Source organism: Myotis lucifugus, unplaced genomic scaffold (assembly GCF_000147115.1).
Source record: "Myotis lucifugus unplaced genomic scaffold, Myoluc2.0 scaffold_283, whole genome shotgun sequence".
In the NCBI taxonomy this organism is placed as follows: Eukaryota; Metazoa; Chordata; class Mammalia; order Chiroptera; family Vespertilionidae; genus Myotis; species Myotis lucifugus.
The window spans coordinates 1506259-1528364 of record NW_005871331.1 but is presented as its reverse complement, the minus strand read 5'-3'; the positions used below and the strand labels follow the sequence as shown (position 1 = coordinate 1528364).

Below are 22106 nucleotides of genomic sequence, written 5' to 3'. Positions count from 1 at the left end.
GACTGAGTGAAAAGGTGAAGGTATTAAGCCAAAAACACAAACAAATGCATAGATACGGACACCAGTAGATTCACATAGTTGTGCAACCATCACCGCTCTAATTACAGAACATGTTCGTAGCTCCAGAAAGAAACTCCATACCCGTTAGCAGCACTCCTCATTCCCCTTTTCCTCTGACCCTGGCAACCACTAACCCATTCTCCATGTCTGTTAGGTTTACTATTTCAACAGTGTTACGTAAATGGCGTCATAAAATATGTAACTTTTGAGATTGGCTTTTTTTCCACTCAACATAATGCCCTTGACATTCCTTCAAGTAATTGTGCATTTCAGTGGTTTATTTTTATTGCTGAGTAGTATTCCTCCATATGGGTTTACCCGCATTTGTTTAACCATTCATCTGTTGAAGGTTTTTGGGTAGTTTACAGCTTTTGGTTATAAATAAAGCTGCTATGAACATTCATAAATAAGTTTCTGTGTAAACATACGTTTTTATTTCTCTGGGATAAATACCCAACATACAAACGCTGAGTTATACAAGGCCATTTTTAGTTTTAAAAGAAATGGTGAAACAGTTTACCAGAGTGGCTATACCAGTTTTTCTATTTCACCAGTCAATTAGTGTCCGAGTGATCCAGCATTTGGTGTTCTCATTAAATTTTTTTTTTCAGCCATTCTGATAGGTTATCTCATCTCCATTGAATTGCTTTTGCACCTTTGGCAAAATCAGTGGGACACATTGGTGTGAATGGGTTTTCTATTCTGCTGTGTGTGTGTATGTGTGTGTGTGTGTGTGTGTGTGTGTGTGTGTGTGTGTGTAGTCTTCTGCCAATACTGCACGGTCTTGATTGCTGTTAAATATGAGTCTTAAAATTTGGAAGTATAAATCCCTTAACTTTGTTCACATTTTTCACTATTGTGTTGGCTATTCTAGAGTCTTCCCTTTATATATACCTAGAGGCCCGGTGCACGAAATTCATGCACTGAGGCAGGTGTGTGTGTGTGTGTGTGTGTGTGTGTGTTTCTCAGCCCGGCCTGTGCCCTCTCGCAGTCTGGGAGCCCTCGCTCCTTACCACACCCGCCTGCTCGCTGCTCCTTAGCACTGCTGCGTAGGCAGGAGAGGCTCCTGCTACCACCGCTGCACTCACCAGCTGTGAGCCCGGCTTCTGGCTGAGCAGCGCTCCTCCTGTGGGAGTGCACTGACCACCAGGAGGCAGCTCCTGCATTGAGCGTCTGCCTCCTGGTGGTCAGTGTGCATCATAGCGACAGGTCATTCTGGTCATTCCCTCGTAATGGTCACTTAGGCTTTTATTATATAGATTTTAGAATAAGCTTTTCTATGTGTACAAAATACATTGCCAGGATTTTGATAGAATAGCATTAAACCTATATGTAGTTAATTTGGGAGTATTGACATCTTTATTGTGTTGAGTTTTTAAAATTATTTAGTCCTTCTTTACTCTATTTAATTGGAATTTTGTAATATCAAGCATATTTTTTTCTGTTTAGATTTTTTTGGATTTGTACCTAAAGACTCATTTTTTGGGATTACTTGTTAATGTTATTGTGTTTTAAAATTTTGGTTTCCACTTGTTTGTTGTTAGTTTATAGAAGTGGAATTGGAATCTTATGTCTTGCAACCTTACTAAACTCTCTTTTTAGTTCTAGGTACTTTTCTTGTAGATTCCTTGGAATTTTCTTTATAAATAATCATGTCATGTACAAATAGGGATAGTTTTATTTTTTCTTTTCTGGTTGTCTTTTATTTATTTCTTGATTTATTGTGGTGGCTAGGACTTCCATTACTATGATAAATAAGAGTGATGAGAATGGACATCCTTGCCTTTCCCCTAGTCTTTTAGGGAGAGCATTTAATTTTTCATCATTAAGTATGTTGTTAGCTGTAAGGTTTTTTTTTTGTTGTTGTTTGGTAAATGTTCTTATGAAGTTGAAGAAGTTTTCCTCTATTCTTAGTTTGCTGAGAATTTTTTTATCATGGCTAATGTTGGATTTTTTTTTTAAGTTTTTTTGTGTCAATTTATATGATCATAGGATTTTCTTCCTGAACCTGTTGGTATAGTATATTACATTGATTTTGATTTAAAAAAATATTGTACCAGCCTTGCATATCTGGAATACGTACCACTTGGTTGTGGTATATTATCTATTGCTGAATTTGATTTGCTAATATTTTTTAAGAATTTTGCAGCTAAGTACACGAGAGATACTGGTTTGTGTATTCTTGTGATGTCTTTGTCTGGTTTTGGTCTTGGTAATTCTGGCTTCATAAAATAAATTGGGAAGTATCTTTGTTCCATTTCTGGGAAACATTGTGTAAAATGGCTATTAATTCTTCTTTCAGCGTTTGGTAAGATTCTCCATTGAAACCATCTATGGCGATTCTTTTTTTTTTTTTTATTCTCAGCTGAGGATATGTTCATTGATATTTTTGTTTTTGTTTTTTCAGAGAGAGAGGATGGGGAGAGGGTGGGGGGGGGGGGAGAGAGAGAGAGAGAGAGAGAGAGAGAGAGAGAGAGAGATACAGATACATCAATCGGTTGCTTCAGGTATGCCCCAAGTGGAGACCGAACTAGCAACCTAGGCATGTGCCCTGACTGGGAATTGAACCCAAAACATTTTGGTGTTTGGGATGTCGCTCCAATCAACTGAGCCCACCCAGCCAGGGTGTGGGGTTGTTTTTTGTTTTTTTTATAGAACTTTTATATTACAAATTTGTTTTTTAAAAATAGTTACAGGATTAGTCAAGTTACTTTATCTTGGCTGAGTTTGGTTAGTTGTTTTCAAAGACTTGGTCCATTTTTTTCTAAGTTGTAGAATTATGAGTTAAAGTAGTTTGTAGTGTTCTTTTATCATTTTAAAATTGAAATAAAATTTACATAGTCCATTTTTAAAGGGTACAATTCAGTGGATTTTAATATATTCATAGTGTTTTGTAACCATCACCACTGTCTAATTCAGAGTATTTTCTTTTTTTTTAACTTTACTTTTATTTATTTATATATTTTTATTGATTTCAGAGAGAAAGGGAGAGGGACAGAGAGAGAGAAACATCAATGATGAGAGAGAATCATTGATCGGCTGCCTCCTGCCCGTCCCACATTGGGGATCGAGCCAGCAAACAGGGCAAGTGCCCTGACCGGGAATTGAATCCTGACCTCCTGGTTCATAGGTCGACACTCAACCACTGAGCCATGGCGGCCAGGCCAGAGTATTTTCATCACACCAGAAAGAAATCCTGTACCACCAAGCCGTTACTTCCTGTTCTGCTCTTCTCCCACCACTGGCAACAATTAATTTATACTCTGTCTCTATAGGTTTGCCTGTTCTGGACATTTCATATAAATGGAGTCATACAATATGGGGTCTTTGTGATTTTTTATTTTTCCTAGCATGTTTTCAAGGTTATCCATATAGTTATCTATATCCACATATATCCATGTGTCAGTACTTGCTCATAGCTCTTATCATCCTGACCTCTGCTTTCAGGGTATTATACCCTTTTCTAACCCTGCTGCTTCCCTTTCATAAAGACCCCAGGACAATCTTCTCATCCTTAATTTCACTTAATAACATGTGCAAAATTTTTGCCATGTGAGCACATTCACAGGTTTCAAAGATTAGGACATGTACATCTTGGGGAGAGGGGAATTATTCTACCTACCACATGGACTTTAGATCTTCTATTATTATCTAATCCACACTGCTCCCTGAGGCTCTATTGGCATTTTTTTTTCCTTCTGTTAAGATGTTTAACACTTGGAGTGGGGGAAACGAGTTAAGTCGGCTCGCGTGAATTGCGCGTACTCCGCGGGAGCCGTCTTTAACTCGTTTCATATAGATTTGCGGTGGAGTGCGGGAAACGTGTAAACTCGGGCTGATTGTAACTGCGTATTACCAAATATTTGTTTGTAATCCACCCTTTTGGTGGATGGAACAAAACCAAAAGACAGAGCCATCTTATATTTTGGCGGGAAATTCACCCCACACCGGAGTGTTAATATCAGAATATTTTATCTTTTTTGTTTGTTTTAATTTATCTTTATTGTTGAAAGTATTACAGATGCCCCCCTTTTCCCCCATTGACCCCTTCTAGGCGGCACCTGCCCCTCGCCCCAATCTTGAAGCATTTTTATAACAGCTGCTTTAAAATTCTCCAACATGTGATTCATTTTGGTGTTGGCATCAGTGTGAATATCTTTTCTCATATAAGTGTGTGTTTTTTTCCCTTGGTATGACATGTTATTTTTATGTTTTAATTGTATTCCGTACGTTCAGGCTACTAATGTTAGGAGACTCTTGGTTCTCTTTAATCTTCTGTTTTAGTAGGCAGCTACTCTATTTAGGTTTAGTGGTAGGCCCTGGCCTACTTTTGTGAGTTGTGTCATTCCTGTGATAATTAAGTTTTCAGAGCTCTTGTAGTGCTAGTCTCTTCTGCTTTATTCTCGGGCACCTCAGGGACTCCTGTTTGATCTCTGCACGTGTTACGTGGGCTGACTGGTGGGTGTGGGTCCCCAGTTCTGCTGCTGCTAAGGGCAGATTGGCTGGATGTTGCCCCAGGTGTGGGTCTGGGACCTAGCACCCCTGGGTGGATCTGGCTTACTGCTGTCTGGGTCTGGGGGACCCTGCTGCTGCCGACTGATGCTGTGGTAGGTTGGCTCTCTCACTGTCCTGGGTAGGGATGGGGGAATCTGCCTCCCTCTGGGTCTCTGCCTAGCTTCCCTTTTCACAGTCCTTTGGCCAGAAAGCAGGATCTTCTCGTTTGTTTGTCTGTCTGTCTGTCTATCCCTATTGGTGGTTTCAGGTTGCAGGCTGTCCTGGAGCCCATTCGTGGATATTTGGGCGATAAATGGAAAACCCAGTGAACTCACAGTGGTGCTTTTCCTCACACTCTGAGGTCCTTAGCCAGTTCACCTTCTTTCTACATTTCATGGGCACTTTATGATTGTTGAGTTATTTCCAGGGCATTTAGTTGTATTTAGAGGCAAGGATCAGAGAAATGTGGGCCTATACCATCAATTTCTAGAACTGGAACCCTAGCAATTCTTTATTTTTATTTTTGGTACTGGTATTTACTGGCAATTCTATGAAATAGTTGAGGCTTTTGCTTTGATAGACACCTAGCTTTATAGAGTGTTTCTTTGCATCTATTGAGTGTAGGAACAAGATAAGGGTTAACTTCTCATTTAAATTGTGTGGGAATTAGAAATGTCATGTTTTTATCTACCCATCTATTCATTTACTCTTTTATGTATTTATCTTTAGGGAGTGGAGCAACGGCTGTGGTCCAAGCAGCATATTGTGCCCCTAAAAAGGAGAAAGTGGCAATCAAACGGATAAACCTTGAGAAATGTCAAACTAGTATGGATGAGCTCCTGGTATGCACATTTCATATTTCTTAAGTGGAGAGGTGTACTCTTGTACATTCATGTTGGAATGGGAAATAACTTGAAGTTTTTTTATTCCTTTTTAAAAAGCATGTGATTTTTTTCATTAACAGTAATATTTATTGTAAAACATATAAAAATTCAGGTAAGTAGAGAGAGAATATATAGTTACTAGAGGCCCGGTGCACGAATTTATGCACCAGTGGGGTCCCTTGGCCTGGCCTGCGGGATCGGGTTGAAACCAGCTCTCTGATATCCCCTGAGGAGTCCCAAATTGTAAGAGGGCGCAGGCCAGGCTGAGGGACTGGGGAGGGATGTGGGAGGTTGGCCAGCCGGGGAGGGACTGTGGGAGGGCTCCAGGGCATGTCTGGCCCGTCTTGCTCAGTCCCGATAGGCCGGACCCCAGCAGCAAGCTAACCTACCGGTTGGAGCGTCTGCCCCCTGTTGGTCAGTGCATGTCATAGCAACTGGTAACTGATCAACTTTCTGCCCCCGGTGGTCAGTGCTCATCATAGCGAGCATTTGGGTGGCTTTAGCATATCATTAGCATATTACGCTTTGATTGGTTTAACGGATGGCCGGACACAGCATATTAGGCTTTTATTAATAGGATAATCCTCTCATTCTGAAATTAACACTGCTGTATAATCTTTCAGACTGCACATTTAAACATCTCTTTATATTTATGATAATGTGAATCATATACTTGTTCTTTTTTATTGAAAAATTTATCACAATTTTTTGTCTATAAATATGAATTAATATAATTTTCAATATGTGTGTAGTATCCCATCGAGTAAGTAGACCACACTTTACCCTATTCTCTGGTATTGGACCATTACCTTGCTTCTTCTTTTTTATTGTTATTTCTCTCTTTCCTAAAAATAGTATCCTGCAATTGTGATTCCTGGGTCAAATGGAATATCCATTGATGGGAGATGAGAGATAGAATGACCCAGGCAACAATGGCTTCCGTAAAGGCTAGGGAAAGGGAGAAGAAAGGGAGTCCCAACGATCCATAGCCTTAAGAGATGGTCTCTGGCATTGAAAGCTAGCCACACAGGGATTGTTTTGTACTTTTATGCACCATGACACCCAGAGTAGTTTTAAGTATGTAGTAAATATAGTAGTTTTAAGTATTTCAGCAAGGGAAATAAGATAGCTTTTCAAATCATTCCTTTTTAAATTTTTGATTTCTTCGGCTTAAAATGGACTTTATGAGGTTTCTCCTGAAGATCAAGTGACATAGTACTTGAAAACTTTATAAACTGTCATACAATTATGAATTAATATTGTTATTTATTAAGTAAATTCTCTGAGATCATATTCAGCTAGTGATAGAGCAGGATTAGGAGTAGGATGATCTGACAGTCAGAAGTTTTTTTCCAGTGTCCCAGATTAGATTTAACTTCTGGGGTAGTCAGTACAGAGTATTAGGGAATAATTGAAATAAAAGGAAGAGAGGGAATAGAATTCTATGTTGAACTTTGAGAAGATGAGACAAATGTGTTTCTTCAGGTGTTGGTAATGCATGACAGAAGCTGAGGAACTCGGCTGCTGGCATGACCTAGAGCTGTCTTTGGTGGGAGAACCCACACTTGGATGGAGATGCTGATTGAAACCCTATTTGATGAACTTGGGTTTACAGATGCCAGCGACACCTTAGAGCATCATTTGGACATGTGAACAACAGTGATCATAAAAGAAGTCTAAATTGTAAACTAATTCTGTTAAAGAAAAACAGTATTTTTAATTTATATATTAAGCCTGGAATTTGAGAAGCCCAAAATGAATTTCTACCATTTGCCAGTTCATTTACATAATACATAATGTAAAGAGGAATGAAAGTTTTATTCATTACTTCATGATTACAGAAACGGAGGCTCAAAGTTTAAATAACTTGACTAAGTTCACATGGAAGTAATAGCACACATCTTTTCAGTGGCAGGCACTGACGTGTACTTTAACCTCACAAACACCTCTGTGAGATGGGTAGTTGCTGCATTTTATTGCAAGGCAATAAATCATATGATAATGACAGTCTGGATTAAAAACCAGGTCTTTCTGACTAAAGTCTATTTTCTACTTCATATAATACAAAATGATTATAATCTTAGTTCAAAATTAGAAAGAGCATCTCTTTTCAAATATAATTTGACATTCTTAAAAGTAATATTTGTATTATTACAATAGGGCCTTTTAGAAGAAAGGAAATTTGATATAGCCTAATTAAAGGAAAAAACATCAGTTAGATCTCCATAAATTTTGGCCACATATTCCAGTAAGCTCTATGTTACAAATGTAGTATTTATGTATGTGACAAGTAAGTAAAGGTTGGGGGAAGTGACTTTTAGTAAAGCAGTTTTAAGATAATTGGCTTTTGTGGGGGAGGGGCACAAAGGTAAGCTCCCACTAAACCCTGCAGACACATGAGAAGTATAAATAATGCCGGATTTATTTGTGGCGTTCATGGTGTCAGAGCCAGAGGTCTGAGTGCCAAGGGCTCCATCTCTGAGAGATAGGAAGCCTTTCAGTTTACCTTAAAAAAACCTAGTAGGTCAACACAGTAAACCTAAAATGTGGTGATTTTACGGTAAACTTCATTATAATGCAGAAGGTGCTCTGGGCTCTCCAGCGAGTGCTGACTGCAGGGGTGCAGCGTATGTGACAGTTATTACTGAGGAGGCAATATATTGCTCCTTTCTCTTGTCAAAATGTTTTCTTGTCTGACAACCTTTGCTAAGTGTGATGGGAAAATCAGCTACCAGATCTTACATTTATTTTCTCCAGACATTTTTTCACAGGCTTTTCTCTAACTTTCTATTTTGAGATAATTTTAAATTTACAAAAGAGTTGCAAAAGTGGTACAGAAGTTTCCATATGTTATTCACTCAACATCTCCTAATAGTAGAATAACCACAGTACAGTTATAAAAACTGAGGACTTAGCTTTTTATTGTATTTCAGACCACCACCATCTCACCCAGATCATGGCAACAGCCTTAAACAGAGGCTTTGCCTCTGGTCCTGCTTTTTCTCATTTATTTTTTACACGGTAGCCAGAGTGAGTGTTACGAAAAAAGAAATATAGTTAAACCTTTGATTCCTTTCCATTGCTCTAAGGATAAAATTTAAAATCTTGAATATAGTTATAAGATCCTTTTTTATGTGGTCCCAGGTAATTAAACAATCAAAACTGGTAAAAACCTACTTATCTTTCTTATTTCAGTATCAGTGAAGTCAAACTTGTTACAGGAAGCCTTCCCTGATGATCACTCCTATTTTTCGATAATTTGCCTCTCGGATAAAGTCATGTAGTATCTTGTACCTCCCCTATCAAACTGTTCTTCGGTCTGTGCTGTAAATTAGTATTTGTCTTACTTCTTTACCAGACTGTACGTTTCCTGAGGGCTCACCATAGTGACCAGGCACCTAATGTGCCTGGCATACAGTTGGCACTTGGTAAATATCTGTTGAAAGCATGAAGTATTGACCCCAGACAAGTTTACTCATTGGGCCCTATAATCTTCCTTGCATATTTCATCTTTTTAAAAATAATTATATGTGCATTTCACCTGTACCGCTGTAAAATCTCAGCACATATATGTGCTGTCCTGTGTATTCCCTCTCATATGTACTTATCGCTTCGAATCCTGTATAACTATGTTAGCGGGCAGGTGCTTACTTTAGTTCCTTCTTCCTTTCCTTCATGTTTACTTAGCTTTTCGTACAGAAGATTGTGCTGGTGACTTGGGGGTTGCAACAATACACGCAACAGGTCCTGGCCACAAAGCAATTTACATTCAAGTAGAGAAGATGAGGAAAGAAAAACTGCCAGTTATTGAGCACTTCTTATCAAGCAGGGATTATGGGCAACTTTTACACAATTGATTTTACTAAACAAATACCAAGGTCACAGGGCAAATACATGAATCAGTAAAAAACTGTATAAAGTGCTGTAGGATTCATTCATTCAACAAATATTTATTGAAGGTGTGCCAGGCACAGTGATACGTGCCAGAAATAGAGTCTTAGCTCTCCTCGAGTTTCCAGTTTTATGAGGGATACAGAAACATCACTAGGCAATTACATAGAGTGTGCCAAGTCCCACGATGCTTAGGAATCCACTTTTAAGTACTTGCCTTCTAGGAGCTCTCTGTCTCGCAAGGAGGGACAGACAACGAAGGCCCCAGGGTACTATGATGTAAGGATATATACAGGGAGCGTAGAAGCCAAGAGAAGGGATACCTAACTCAGCCTGGGGATCTGGGAGTTCAGAAGGAAGCATTGGCAGGTTTAGCTAGGCAGAAATAATGAGGGGACGGTATTTGAGGCGGAGGGAACAGTGGGGTGAAATGTCCGTGGTTAGAAGAAGCATGGCTCACTTGAAGTGACTTGGCTGGACCTTAGGACGGGGCTATGTTGGGGTGTAAGGATGAGGGAGTAGGAATGAGACTAGAGAGGAGCAGGGCCCTGATCACACAGGGCCTTAGCAGGCATTTTATCATCATACCAAACCTAATCTAAATTCACTAATGGAAGTTGTGTAAGCTTAGACTTTTGGCTCAGACTTCTACTTTGGATTTAGTTTATGACCTTGCCCTGTTTCAGTATATTTCTCTTTAGAGTGAGAGTTGTTAATCATTTCACAAAAATGGGATGAAACAATATTTTGAAAGAAAACAACAACCCACAAACAAACAAAGAGCACCCTCTATTTATTAGTAATGATCCTTTCTGGCTGTAAAGCCAGATTTCCCAAGATGGTTCTCCAAGGGCACCTTGCAGTAAAAATATGTGCCCCCGGGGAGGCCTCTGTGGTCCTGGGCCAGGCCAGGGTGTGGGGCACAGTCCATGTTTCCGGTTCCACAGATTACTGATGCAGTGAGTCAAGGAGCAGAGTCAGAATGGACTGAGGGTAACGAAGTGGTCCTGGTTGTAACTGTTCGAGAAGAGGTCCGGGCCATGGGGATCCCAGGAAGGTTGTGGCATAGTCTTGGGATTCCCAGGCTGTGTTCACTAACTTGTAGTGTTGTTTCAGACCTGCATATAATGAGTTATGTTTTCTCTTCTTTGTAGAAAGAAATTCAAGCCATGAGTCAGTGCCATCATCCTAACATTGTGTCTTACTACACGTCGTTTGTAGTAAAAGATGAGCTGTGGCTAGTCATGAAGCTGCTAAGTGGAGGTGAGTAAAATGCAATGAGGTGTTAATTTCCATAGGTTGGAGAGTTAATAAAAATGTTCTTCTTTTCTATTCTGGTTTGGTTTTCATGGATATTTGCATGTGAGGAGATACTGAGCATATAGTGTCTGTTAACTGCTAGTGTATGAGCTGAGACAGGTCTCACGGATTGCATGCAGCTGTCATGCCTCTTAAGTTTGTGTTAATCTAGGATGGTTCCCTCCTGCTTCCTCTCTTCCATGACATGAACTTGTTGAAGGATCTGATCTGAAAGGTCTAATGGTAACTATTTGTAGAATGTTCCACATTCTGGATTTATCAAGTTGTTTCTGTATGGTGATGTTTAACTTGATTTATATTCCTCTATTCCTTGCAAATCGAAAGTTAGATCTAAAGCCTTGATTAGATTTAAGTTGAATATTTTTGACAGGTGTTTTGTAGGTGATGCGGTGTACTTCCTAGTGCATCATGTCAGGAAGGATTTGTTATCTAGTGTATCTTTTTTTAAAAAACATTTTTATTGATTTCAGAGAAGAAGGGAGAGAGAGCAAGAGAGAGAGATGGAAACATCAGTGATGAGAGAGAATCATTTGATTGGTTGCCTCCTGCACACCCCCTACTGGGGATTGAGCCCACAACCTGGGCATGTGCCCTGACTAAGAATCAAACCATGACTTCCTGGTTCATAGGTCGACCCTCAAACCACTGAGCCACCCTGGCCGGACATCTGGTGTATCTTTAATGGTGATGTTAATTTTGATTGCTTAAGATTATGATAACGAGGCTGCTCCGTGGAAAGGTTAACTTTTTCCCCCTTTGTAGCTAGCAGGTAATTTGTGAGATAATACTTTGACACTCTGAGTATTTATTTCCCTGTAAGTCTTTTGTCTAATGATTTTAGCATTCAGTAACAATCCTGTTTGAATCAGTTCATTTATCAGGGACAGCAGAATGGTGGTTTTTCCTTTATTGCATCCTTTCCTTTACATTTATAAACTGGCATTCTTCTGTGTAAAAGAACCTTGTCTTATTAACTGGGGTTCTTTGATTAATTTGTATTGTAATCTCTATATTAAAGAGTTAAGTTAATAATCAACTCCAGTGGTGCCAAATGAGAGGATCCTCCCACTCCCTATTGGTTAGGGCTGTAATTTAAAAAAATATTAGTAGGTACATAGGCTCAAGGATTTTTATGTAGTCAGTGTATTTCAATAAATGATAATCTATTCTTTTGATGCTCAGGTTGCCCAAAATTTTGTCAGTGGGAGTCCCCTCAGTCTTTCTCTTGTGTCCTTTTGACATGAATCCATCAATTTTTGATAACTTCCTTGTTTTATGGTTCAAGATTTCCCAGGCTCAGGTTTCTATTGCTTTTCTCAGACCCAGAACCAGCCAACATTCTCAGGATCTCCGATCTTTTCTATAGGGGATGGTATTTAGAAAGCCACTTGGATGCTTGGGATGCTCTTTGCTGCTACTTCATTATTTCTTCTAGTTGAAAGACCTTGGAAATGTATATTAAAAATAAGTCATGATTTGACATTAATGCTTCCAATTCAATTTTAATATTATAGACCAGCGGTTCTCAACCTGTGGGTCGCGACCCCTTTGGGGGTCGAACGACCCTTTCACAGGGGTCGCCTAAGACCATTGGAAAACACTTATATAAATACATATTGTTTTTGTGATTAATCACTATGCTTTAATTATGTTCAGTTTGTAACAATGAAATTGGGGGTCACCACATGAAGAACTGTATTAAAGGGTTGCGGCATTAGGAAGGTTGAGAACCACTGTTATAGACCTTCAAAACTTTCAAATTACACTTGAATCTCATTTCTATTATACAAAAAATCTTGGTCCCCAGCATTAATATGATTAATTATGTGCTTTATCCTGCAGTAAATATGCAGTCATTTCTGCTTTAGTCCTTAGAATGAAATGTAAGTATTGTGATTATAAACAGTGGGCCCTTGGCATGTATAGATTGGACATTTTGTTACGGTTACCTGAAGGCCCATGCCATGTAGTAAAGTAGACATTTTGCTAAGGCATGGATTTGAATCCTGTGGCGGGAGTGGGATGGAGCCACCTGACTTTCCCATCACTAGCCTTCTTGGTTTTGTTTGCACATGTATTTTGTATGGGAGCATGATTTTCCATTTTAGAATGCACAGTTACAGCAGAGAGAATCCATATTTGTTTGCAATTTTAATATGATACCTCATTAATCACTTTACTTCCCCAGAGAGGTTATAAAGGAAAGAGCATAGGCTTTAGAATTAAATTTTAACTTTCCTACTAGCAGTTATATGTCATTGGGCAAACTATTTCAACTCTTTGAACCTATTTACTTGTTTGTTAAATGAGGATAACTGTCTGCATTTCAGGGTCTTGGGGAAGAGTGAATGAGATGGTAAAGCCTCCGTCACCATGCTGACATGTAGTAAGGTGCACAAGAATTAGTCATTAAGAAGAATAGTCCCTTCTTACTTGATGCTTTTCAGTGTAGCCAGAATCACCTTTTTGTTTCAATCCCATTAGTGACACTCTGGAGGAAATGGATTGCTTTGTTAAGGGCCTTGTTCATATGATGGTTGGAAACCTTGCTAACAGCAACCACCTTTCAAGATGGTGGTCAAGCATGGTTCTTTCAGTATGGACAGATATGGGAATATTAGGTAATTCTGTATCTTTTGTTATTGCTCACTTATTGCATTATTAATTTACAAAATTGTATTATACAAAGTTTTTAATGTTTGCTAAAAAGTCCTCTGATGAATAGGAATAAATTGTCTGCTTAATTTTTTCATCCCACACTTGTATGCCAGCCTGTTCTTTCTGCTAAACTCCTAAGCAGAATTATATATATAACTCCATGTTCTCTTAGTGAGTAAATGTCCTGAACACAGAAAGGGCAGGACATGTTTCTGGGTGGTACCTTTTATTATTTTTTTATTTTTATTATTTCAGAGAGGGAGTGGGAGAGAGAGGTAGAAACATCAATGATGAGAGAGAATCATTGATAGGCTGCCTCCTGCAGGCCCCCTAGTGGGGGTCAAACCTGCAATCCAGGCATGTGCACTGACCGGGAATTGACCCCTGACCTCCTGGTTAATAGGTTGACACTCAACCTGAGTCACACTGACCGTGCTGGGTGGTGTCTTTTAAATGTACAACCCTGTCCTTCCTGGTCCTAGGACAGTGCCCATTTTTTTAGCCTAGCACTTAGCAGATTTCCTGAAGGATAATCTTCAAACATTAACTCTTTTTTTTTTCAGGCATTAATTCTTTTTTTATAACTACTTATAGTTTTATGAGTCAGTGTAATCTTACATCTAAACATTTTAAAATAGTAATAATTTTGCATCTTTATGAAGAAAATGAAATCTTGCTTTTGTAGTTACACAGTGAATACACATTTAACCTTTAGAGATACATTGTGCAATATTAGAATATAGTAGGTAGAACTAAGCACAACTTTAATTTTTTTAATAGAAGGAAACTGTATCAAGATAGCTCAATTAAAATTCCATTCATCAAATACTTATTGATCACCAATACGTTGTTGAATCAAACTGTTGGTCCTTGCTCTTATGGATCTCATAGCTAGTAAGGAAAAATTACAGTTAAATAATTGTAAGTGTGTAGAGTGCCATGAAGAAGTATTAGGTGCCATGGGAATAAGTCAGGAAAACTTAACCTTATTGAGGGCGGATGGATGTGGTGGGGTTAACAAAGACTTCCCTCAGGAGGTGATATTCAGCTGAAACCAGTGGAGATGGTATCAGAGGAAGGATGGAGAAGGGATCCGGATAGAGGGAACACTGTACAGAGAATTGTCTGGAGGCAGGATGGAGGGGTGTGGTGTGTCTTGGGAACTGATGAGGGAATCACAGCTGCAGCAGGGAGAGTAACAGGAGACCTTTTGATAATTAAAAAATATATATAACCAGCATTGACAGAAAAGTGTATAGGCTACCTTCTTTCACATCAACCTTTTCAGTCAAAATATTAAAAACAAATGCATATTTTTGATTTGGCAATATTGTACTGTTGTAGAATTTAATAAGCTAATTAAATTGTAAAATAAATTGCAACTGTCACTCTCAAACCCATCAACCACGTGGACATCATAGTTAAAATAAGTTTCAGTGTGTCAGTATTATTATTTCATAATGCTTCCTTGTAACTGTAATATCCTTATCTTTTGCTAATTAAAACTCTGATATTGAATAATGAGATTTATCAGTATAGGAAGTTATGTTTAGAAATTAGGAGCACTTTTGATCCACATAGCTATTTCTACAATTTATTAGCACCAAACTGAAATATAAGATTTTTAGAAATCAAAGCAATTAAGAAAGCTTTGGGAAGGAAAGAGAAAAGGTACCTGTAGGCTTAGATGCTGCAACATGCTGAGGCCAAGAAGGGGAGACCTTTCAGGACCAAAATTTTTCAGTCAAGGGTGATGATCTTAGAGTGACATCAGAGGAATGGTGGTATAGGGCACATCTTTTCCTCTCCCCCTGACATTTCAACAAGTTAACCATCTATAATTCATCAAAGAAGTCCCTGCTCAACACAGATGCGCACCTGGGAGACCCGCACACGGATGCCTAAAGGTGGGCACCCGGGAATAAACGAGGAGATGGGAAAGGAGGAAAGCACACTCAGCCATGCAGCTGGGAGCTTGTGGCTCAGCTGGGAGCTCGCAGGCCAGCCAGCAGAGGGGAGAGAGCCTATGGAGGCACTTCCTTCTGCCAGGAGGAATAGAGAGAGAGAGAGTGTGTGTGTGTGTGTGTATGTGTGTGTGTGTGTGTGTGTGTGTGCGTGCGGGCAGGCAGCCCAGTAGGGCGAGCTGCTGTGAGCAGAGCAGCAGGGGCGAACAGTGACTAAGTCTGCAGATGCCTGACAAAGCATGGGGTTCTGCTGTGCTCCCCACTGCTGGGTCCGGCAGTGGTGTTTCAGACAAAGAAAGGAAACCACAGAGCCCAGCCGCTGCTTAAACTCCCCCCCACCCCCACCCCGTTGCCCTTGGAGTTGGCTCCAGGAGCATATTATCTATAAACCAAGAGCTGTTGCAATAGAATCACTGCTTCCCCCTGTGACTGATCTCCAGGAAAGGTGCTTGGGTTGGGACCTTACGGAGGTCAGAGGTCGCCATTACCGGTGAGGGCAAAACAAAACCCACCCCCAAGCAGTACTGCAGTACTGTCCTAAGGAAGCCAAGGAGGCTCAAATCTGGGAGACTTCAGAGGTAAAAATCTGGCAATTCAGCACCATCTACTGGAACATAGTAGAAGGACCTCTTCAGAGATAAATGCAAAAAACAAAGGAGGGCAACAAATACCATGAAGAACCACAGTAACAATGATGACCAAAAAGAAAATGAAAAAATCCCCAGAAAGCAGGCTGGAACACAAAGAATTACGTGATATAAATGATAGAGTTCAAGATTGCAGTTCTGAAAATACTCAACGAGATGCCATTCAGTGGACTCAGAAAACAAATCAAGCCCTAACCGGTTTGGCTCAATGGATAGAGCATCGGCCTGTGGACTCAAGGGTCCCAGGTTCGATTCCGGTCAAGGGCATGTACCTTGGTTGCGGGCACATACCCAGTGGGGAGTATGCAGGAGGCAGCTGATCGATGTTTCTCTCTCATCGATGTTTCCTACTCTCTGTCCCTCTCCCTTCCTCTCTGTAAAAAAATCAATAAATAAAATATATTAAGAAAGAAAGAAAACAAATCAATGAACAAAATAAATATTTCTCCAAGGACATTGAAACTTTCAAAAAGAATCAGAAATCCTGGAAATGAAGCATTCAATTAAGTAGGTTAAGAGTGAATTGTTGAGCATAGGAAACAGAACAAACCAGTTAGAGGAAAGAACTAGTGATATTAAAGATAGGAATCAAGAAATGATGCAGAGGGAAGAAGAGAGAGACCCGAGAATAAAGAAAAGTGAAACAGCGCTACAAGACTCTTACTCCATCAGAAAAAGTAATATCAGAATCAGGCATTGTGGAGGAGGAAAGAGAGAGCATGGAATGGAGAGTCTATTAAAACAAATAGTGGCTGAGAACTTTCCAAATTTATGTAAAGAACTAGATCCTTGAATCCAAGAAGCAAACAGAACATTTAGTTACCTCAATCCAAAGAGGCCTTCTCCAAGGCACTAGGTAATGAAACTATCAAAAATTAATGAAAAAGAAAACATTCTCAAAGTAGCCAGGGAAAAGAAGGATGTGAGTTACAAAGGCAAACCCATCAGAATTTCATCTGACTTCTCAGCAGAAACTACAAGCCAGAAGAAAGTGGACCAAATATTCAAATGTCTGAAAGAGAGAAATTATCAGCCATGAATGATACATCTGCAAAATTATCCTTTAAATATGAAGGAGAAAAAAAGACATTCCCAGGCAGACAGAAACTGAAGGATTTTATCACCATAAAACTTTCATTGTAGGAAATATTCAAGGGAATTATTCTACCTGAAACAAAGAACATTAAGGTCACAACACTACAAGTAAGATCATCAAAAAACGTACAACATAAACAGGGATAATTTGTGACAACAAAAACATACAAGGGGAAGGGGGAAGGTCCGAGCTGGCAAAGAAAGATGAAGATCAGATGTGCTCAAAAGGAAACTCAACACCAAACAAACAATCCAATCAAAAAGTGTGCAGAGGACCTGAAAATACACCTCTCCCAAGAAGACATACAAACAGCCAATTGATATAGGAAAAGATGTTCAACCTCCCTGGCAATTAGGGGCAATGCAAATAAAAACTACAATGAGATACCACCTAATACTTGTTAAGACTGGCCATTAACAACAAGACAGACAATAACAAGTGTTGGAGAAGTCGTGGAAAAACAGGAACCCTCATTCACAGCTGGTGGGAATGTCGACTGGAATCATCACCATGGAAAGCAGTCTGGTGATTCCTCAAAAAATTAAGAATAGAGCTACCATATGACCCAGCAATCCCACTCCTGGGTATATACCTAGAAAACTCGAAATCATGTATTTGGAAAGATATGTTTTGTACACCCCTATGTTCATTGCAGCATTATTCTCGGTGGCCAAGACATGGAAACAACCAAAGTGTCCCACAATAGAGGACTGGATAAAGAAGACGTGGTACACAATGGAATAATAGTCAGCCACAAGAAAGGATGAAATAGCGCCATTTGCAACAACATGGATGGACCTTGGGAACATTATGCTAAGTGAAATAAGTAAGAAAAAGCCAAGAACCATATGATTTCACTCATGTGGGATATAAAACTGAAACATGAACACAAACAGCAGAATGGTGGTTGGCAGAGGGGAGAGGGTCCTAATATAAGGTGACAGGAGAAGATTTGACTTTGGACGGTGGGCACATGGTGCAATACACAGATCTTGTAACAGAAACCCACACATGAAACCTATAGGTTCACATGTTGACCAATGTCACCCCAATCAATTTAATTAAAAAAAATAGATGATGATCTTAGTGGATTGATCATCCCTCCACTTATAAAAATTATATTGCTGGAGACTGAAATGGAAAAGACATTGTTATCCCAGAGGCTTCATATGAAGCCTTGTTCAGAATATCTGTTCTGGATGTAGACTGGAGATGTGCATTGCTTTAACTTCCCCACTGATCATTAGATGATGTGAAATTAATAAAAATCTAAGATTCTGAAAAGGAGTTCCTATTTCAAACTTCTTAAACTTTTTATGTGCCCTAGGGTTTCTGTTGATCCATTTCCCTGACCCATCAGCCTGAAATTCTAGAAAGTCAGCAGTCGTGCCATATTCTGTGGCACCCAGTTCTAGATATTACATGTAATATGTTTTAATTGTTGAATGAATAAATTGTGTTAACTTTCAATTCCTTGTAGAAATTTCTTCCTTTGTATTTCTAATTTAGATATTCCTTACGTTACAAACATGTAACTCAATTGGCATTTATACAGCTATCTTCTTACTAAGCATTTCTTATGTGGTCTGGATTTCTCAGAATAATGAAGTCTGTGGCTTGTTAGTGTAGTCACTTTGTTTTGGGGATTAATGTGTGATTGCTTAAATTTAGCAGAACTAAAGTTATCCGTTAGTCCTCCCCCTTTGTGGATGTCTGGTGAAACCCAGCATTAAAGAGGGGAAGTGAGGTAATGTATGGAGAAGTTACCGAGTACCTGGAGCCTCCCATGTTCTTTTTCTACAGAGAGTAAACTGCTTGCCTCCTGCTGGTGATGCAGACAGTGGCTGGCTTCCAGAGGGGGAAGGGCAGGCCTGGGGATCTTATTCTCCCTTATATGAACTTTCAACCAGTTTTCCCGTTTTCAACCCTTTCCTTCAGTTCCCCCTCTCTTCCCCTTTTGTGGTCCTTCTATTCTGAGCCTTTCTGAAACTCTAGGTAGACATCACTTTTTCCTAATTGGCACACCTTCAGTAGGCATTGAAGTTTCAGATCTCTCCACTCTGCAAAAGTAGTCATTACCTTTTCTTTTTCTGTTTTCCTTCTTCCAAAAAATTATTGTCTCCTGTTATCATTCTTGTTCTATTCTTTGTTCTGGGATTATGCCTTTTTTATTTTTTAATTTTTATTTTTTTAAACATGAAAACTGTTTGTTTTTTAAAAATATCTTTTTATTGATTTCGGAGAGGAAGGGAGAGGGAGAGAGAGATAGAAACATCAGTGATGAGAATCATTGATTGGCTGCCTCCTGCACGCCCCCAACTGGGGATCAAGCCCTCAACCCAGGCATGTGCCCTTGACCGGAATCGAACCCAGGACTCTTCAGTCCACAGGCTAGCACTCTATCCACTGAGCCAAACCAGCCAGGGCTTTATGCCCTTTTTAAAAAAATCAACTTTAGCCCTGCTAGTGTGGCTCAGGGGTTGAGTGTCAACCCATGAATTGAGAGGTCACTGGTTCAATTCCTGGTCAGAGCACAGCCTGGGTTGTGGGCTCAATCCCTGGGTGGCGGTGTACAGGAGACAACCGATCGATGTTTCTATCTCTCTATCCCTCTCTCTGACTCTAGGTAAAGTCAATAAAAACATTTTTAAAAAAATCATGTTTATCAAGTTACTGGAAATTCAAGTGGGAGCTAAAGTGAACATGGGTTCAACCCTCCCCTGTTTTCATCTAGACTGCTTCTTTTCACCTATTTGGAAGGACATTTTTTTCTTTTTAAGTGACATGTAAATACCCACCAGGGCAAGTTGTCAACAAAAGTGGCGTTTGTTTTCATTTTAGTCTTGGTCATGAAGGTCTTATGCCAAGAAATGGGCATTCAGTCTTTTCAGTGCCGTTCGTGTTCTGTTTCAGAGTTCTTGGTACAATTTCTAATATTAGAGATGGTTTTATTTTGGTTCTGTGATCTTCCTGAGCCATGTGCTGCCAGAAGTCTTACAAATCTCTAGCAAACTGTTACAAATTACAATAGTTATGGTAGTCAGCATTCTATGATTTAATTACTATATGGACACCTTTCCCCTCCCCCTGATTTTTAGTAGGAGCATTATTTCCCGCCCTGGGAAGAATGGGATTGATAATACATGTGGGCTATTATTTAAAGAGAACTACCATTTTAACTTTTCTTTGCCTTTCCTATTGTATTTCTTTTTTAAAAATTTTATTTCTATTATTTACTAACCTGAAACATAATTTTAGCTCTTAAGTCAGTTTGAATACACATATGATTTTTTCTTTCCAAGTATTTATTCTGTAATTTGACTTGCATTTCAATTTTTTTTTCTCTATTCACATAATATTGTATACGCTAATCTGGTATTGGAACTTAAATTGGTTTGTGATACCTTATGTTAAAGTGTTAATTGATGGGCGTGGTTAACCTAAGTATTCTTCAGAGGTGGTTAAAAGTTCTCTACTAATTCTCATAAGTCTGAAGATGATGCTTGTTTAACACTACTGTTTGGATATTAGCAGGCTACTTTCTGTTTTAGATTAGAATTGAGAATAAATTATTAATCTTAAACTTTTGTATTTCTTTATATTTGCTGTTTTTCCCTTTATTTCCCAAACAGTTTATCAAAAGGTTTACATATAATTTGATTTCAAAATGTCTCTGAATCATTGAATTAGTTAAAATTTTATGGAAAACTGTCTTCTGTTTTCAGGTTCTGTTCTGGACATTATTAAGCACATTGTGGCGAAGGGGGAACACAAAAGTGGAGTCCTAGACGAGCCTGCCATTGCTACAATACTCAAAGAAGTGTTGGAAGGGTTGGAATACCTGCATAAAAATGGGCAGATTCACAGGTACGTAAAAGGCAACTCCCTTATCTTTTGGATAAGTGCAGTGGTAGTTGTGCTATATCATTTCATTGAGGCCGCTTCCTATTCTTTTGCAGAATTAATCATAATCTGAGTGTTAACATGGTTCTTTGCATTACTAGTTTTCATACATTGTGGTTAGGGTTTTAATTACACAGCTAGTATTTTAAAATACAAAACAGGAAAAATTCCCAATTTCTTATCAGGAGGCAGTCACTGCAATCACTGATAACATTTTTGACTATTCCTTCTTAGTCTCTTTCATGTGCTAAAAAATATTTCAGATAAACCTGTATATGTAATTTTGTTTCTTTTTTGTTTCTTTTACATCTTGAATATTTTCTCAAATTTTTAAAAGCTCTTTGTAAAATAATATTTTAATTAAAACTTTAAAATAACACTTCAAAAGCTGTGTAACACAGTTATACAATAATAGTAGGGGATTTTAATATGCCACTCAGGTTAGTGGATAGATCATCCAGACCACAGAAAATTAATATGGAAATAATGACCTTAAATGTCACATTAGACCAGATGGACTTGATAGATATTTATGTAACATTTCATCCAACAAACACAGAATACACATTTTACAAGTGCATACAGAACATTCTCCAAAATAGATCATATATTAGGCAGAAAAACAAGCCTTCATAAATTCAAGAAAATTGACATCATATCAAGCATCTTTTCCAACCACTATGGCATAAAACTAGAAATCAACTACAGGAAGAAAACTGGAAAAAACACAAATACGTGGAGACTAAATAACATGCTATTAAACCAATGGATCAAAGAGGAAATTAAAACAGGAAATAAACTATCTTGAAACAAATGAAAAGGAAAACACCAACTTTTCAAAACTTGCAGCAAAAACAGTTTAAGAGGGAAATTCATAGCTATCCAGGCTTACCCCAAGAAACAAGAAAAACTCCAAATAGCTCTAACTCTACACCTAAATGAACTAGAAAAAGAACAAATAAACCCAAAGTAAACAGAAGGAAAGAAATAGAAATAGTTATGATCAGAGCGGAAATAAATAAAATAGAAATATGTAAAAAAAAAAAAAAAAGAAAAATCAATAAAACTAAAGTTGGTTTATTGGAAAGATAGATAAAATTAGCAAATCTTTAACCAAACTCATCAAGAAAAAAAGAGTAAGAGCCCAAATAAGTAAAATTACAAATGAAAGGAACGTTACAACTGACAT

At 38.7% G+C, this 22106-nt stretch overlaps 1 protein-coding gene across 1 annotated transcript in view; it reads left to right on the top strand.

Moving 5' to 3' along the window:
- OXSR1 (oxidative stress responsive 1) overlaps window positions 1–22106 on the top strand; it is a 66686-nt gene that overhangs the window by 8990 nt on the left and 35590 nt on the right. The window contains 3 exon segments of the mRNA XM_006099761.3: window positions 5284–5396; window positions 10484–10592; window positions 20740–20881. Of these exon segments, the coding sequence (XP_006099823.1) occupies window positions 5284–5396; window positions 10484–10592; window positions 20740–20881 (364 nt within the window).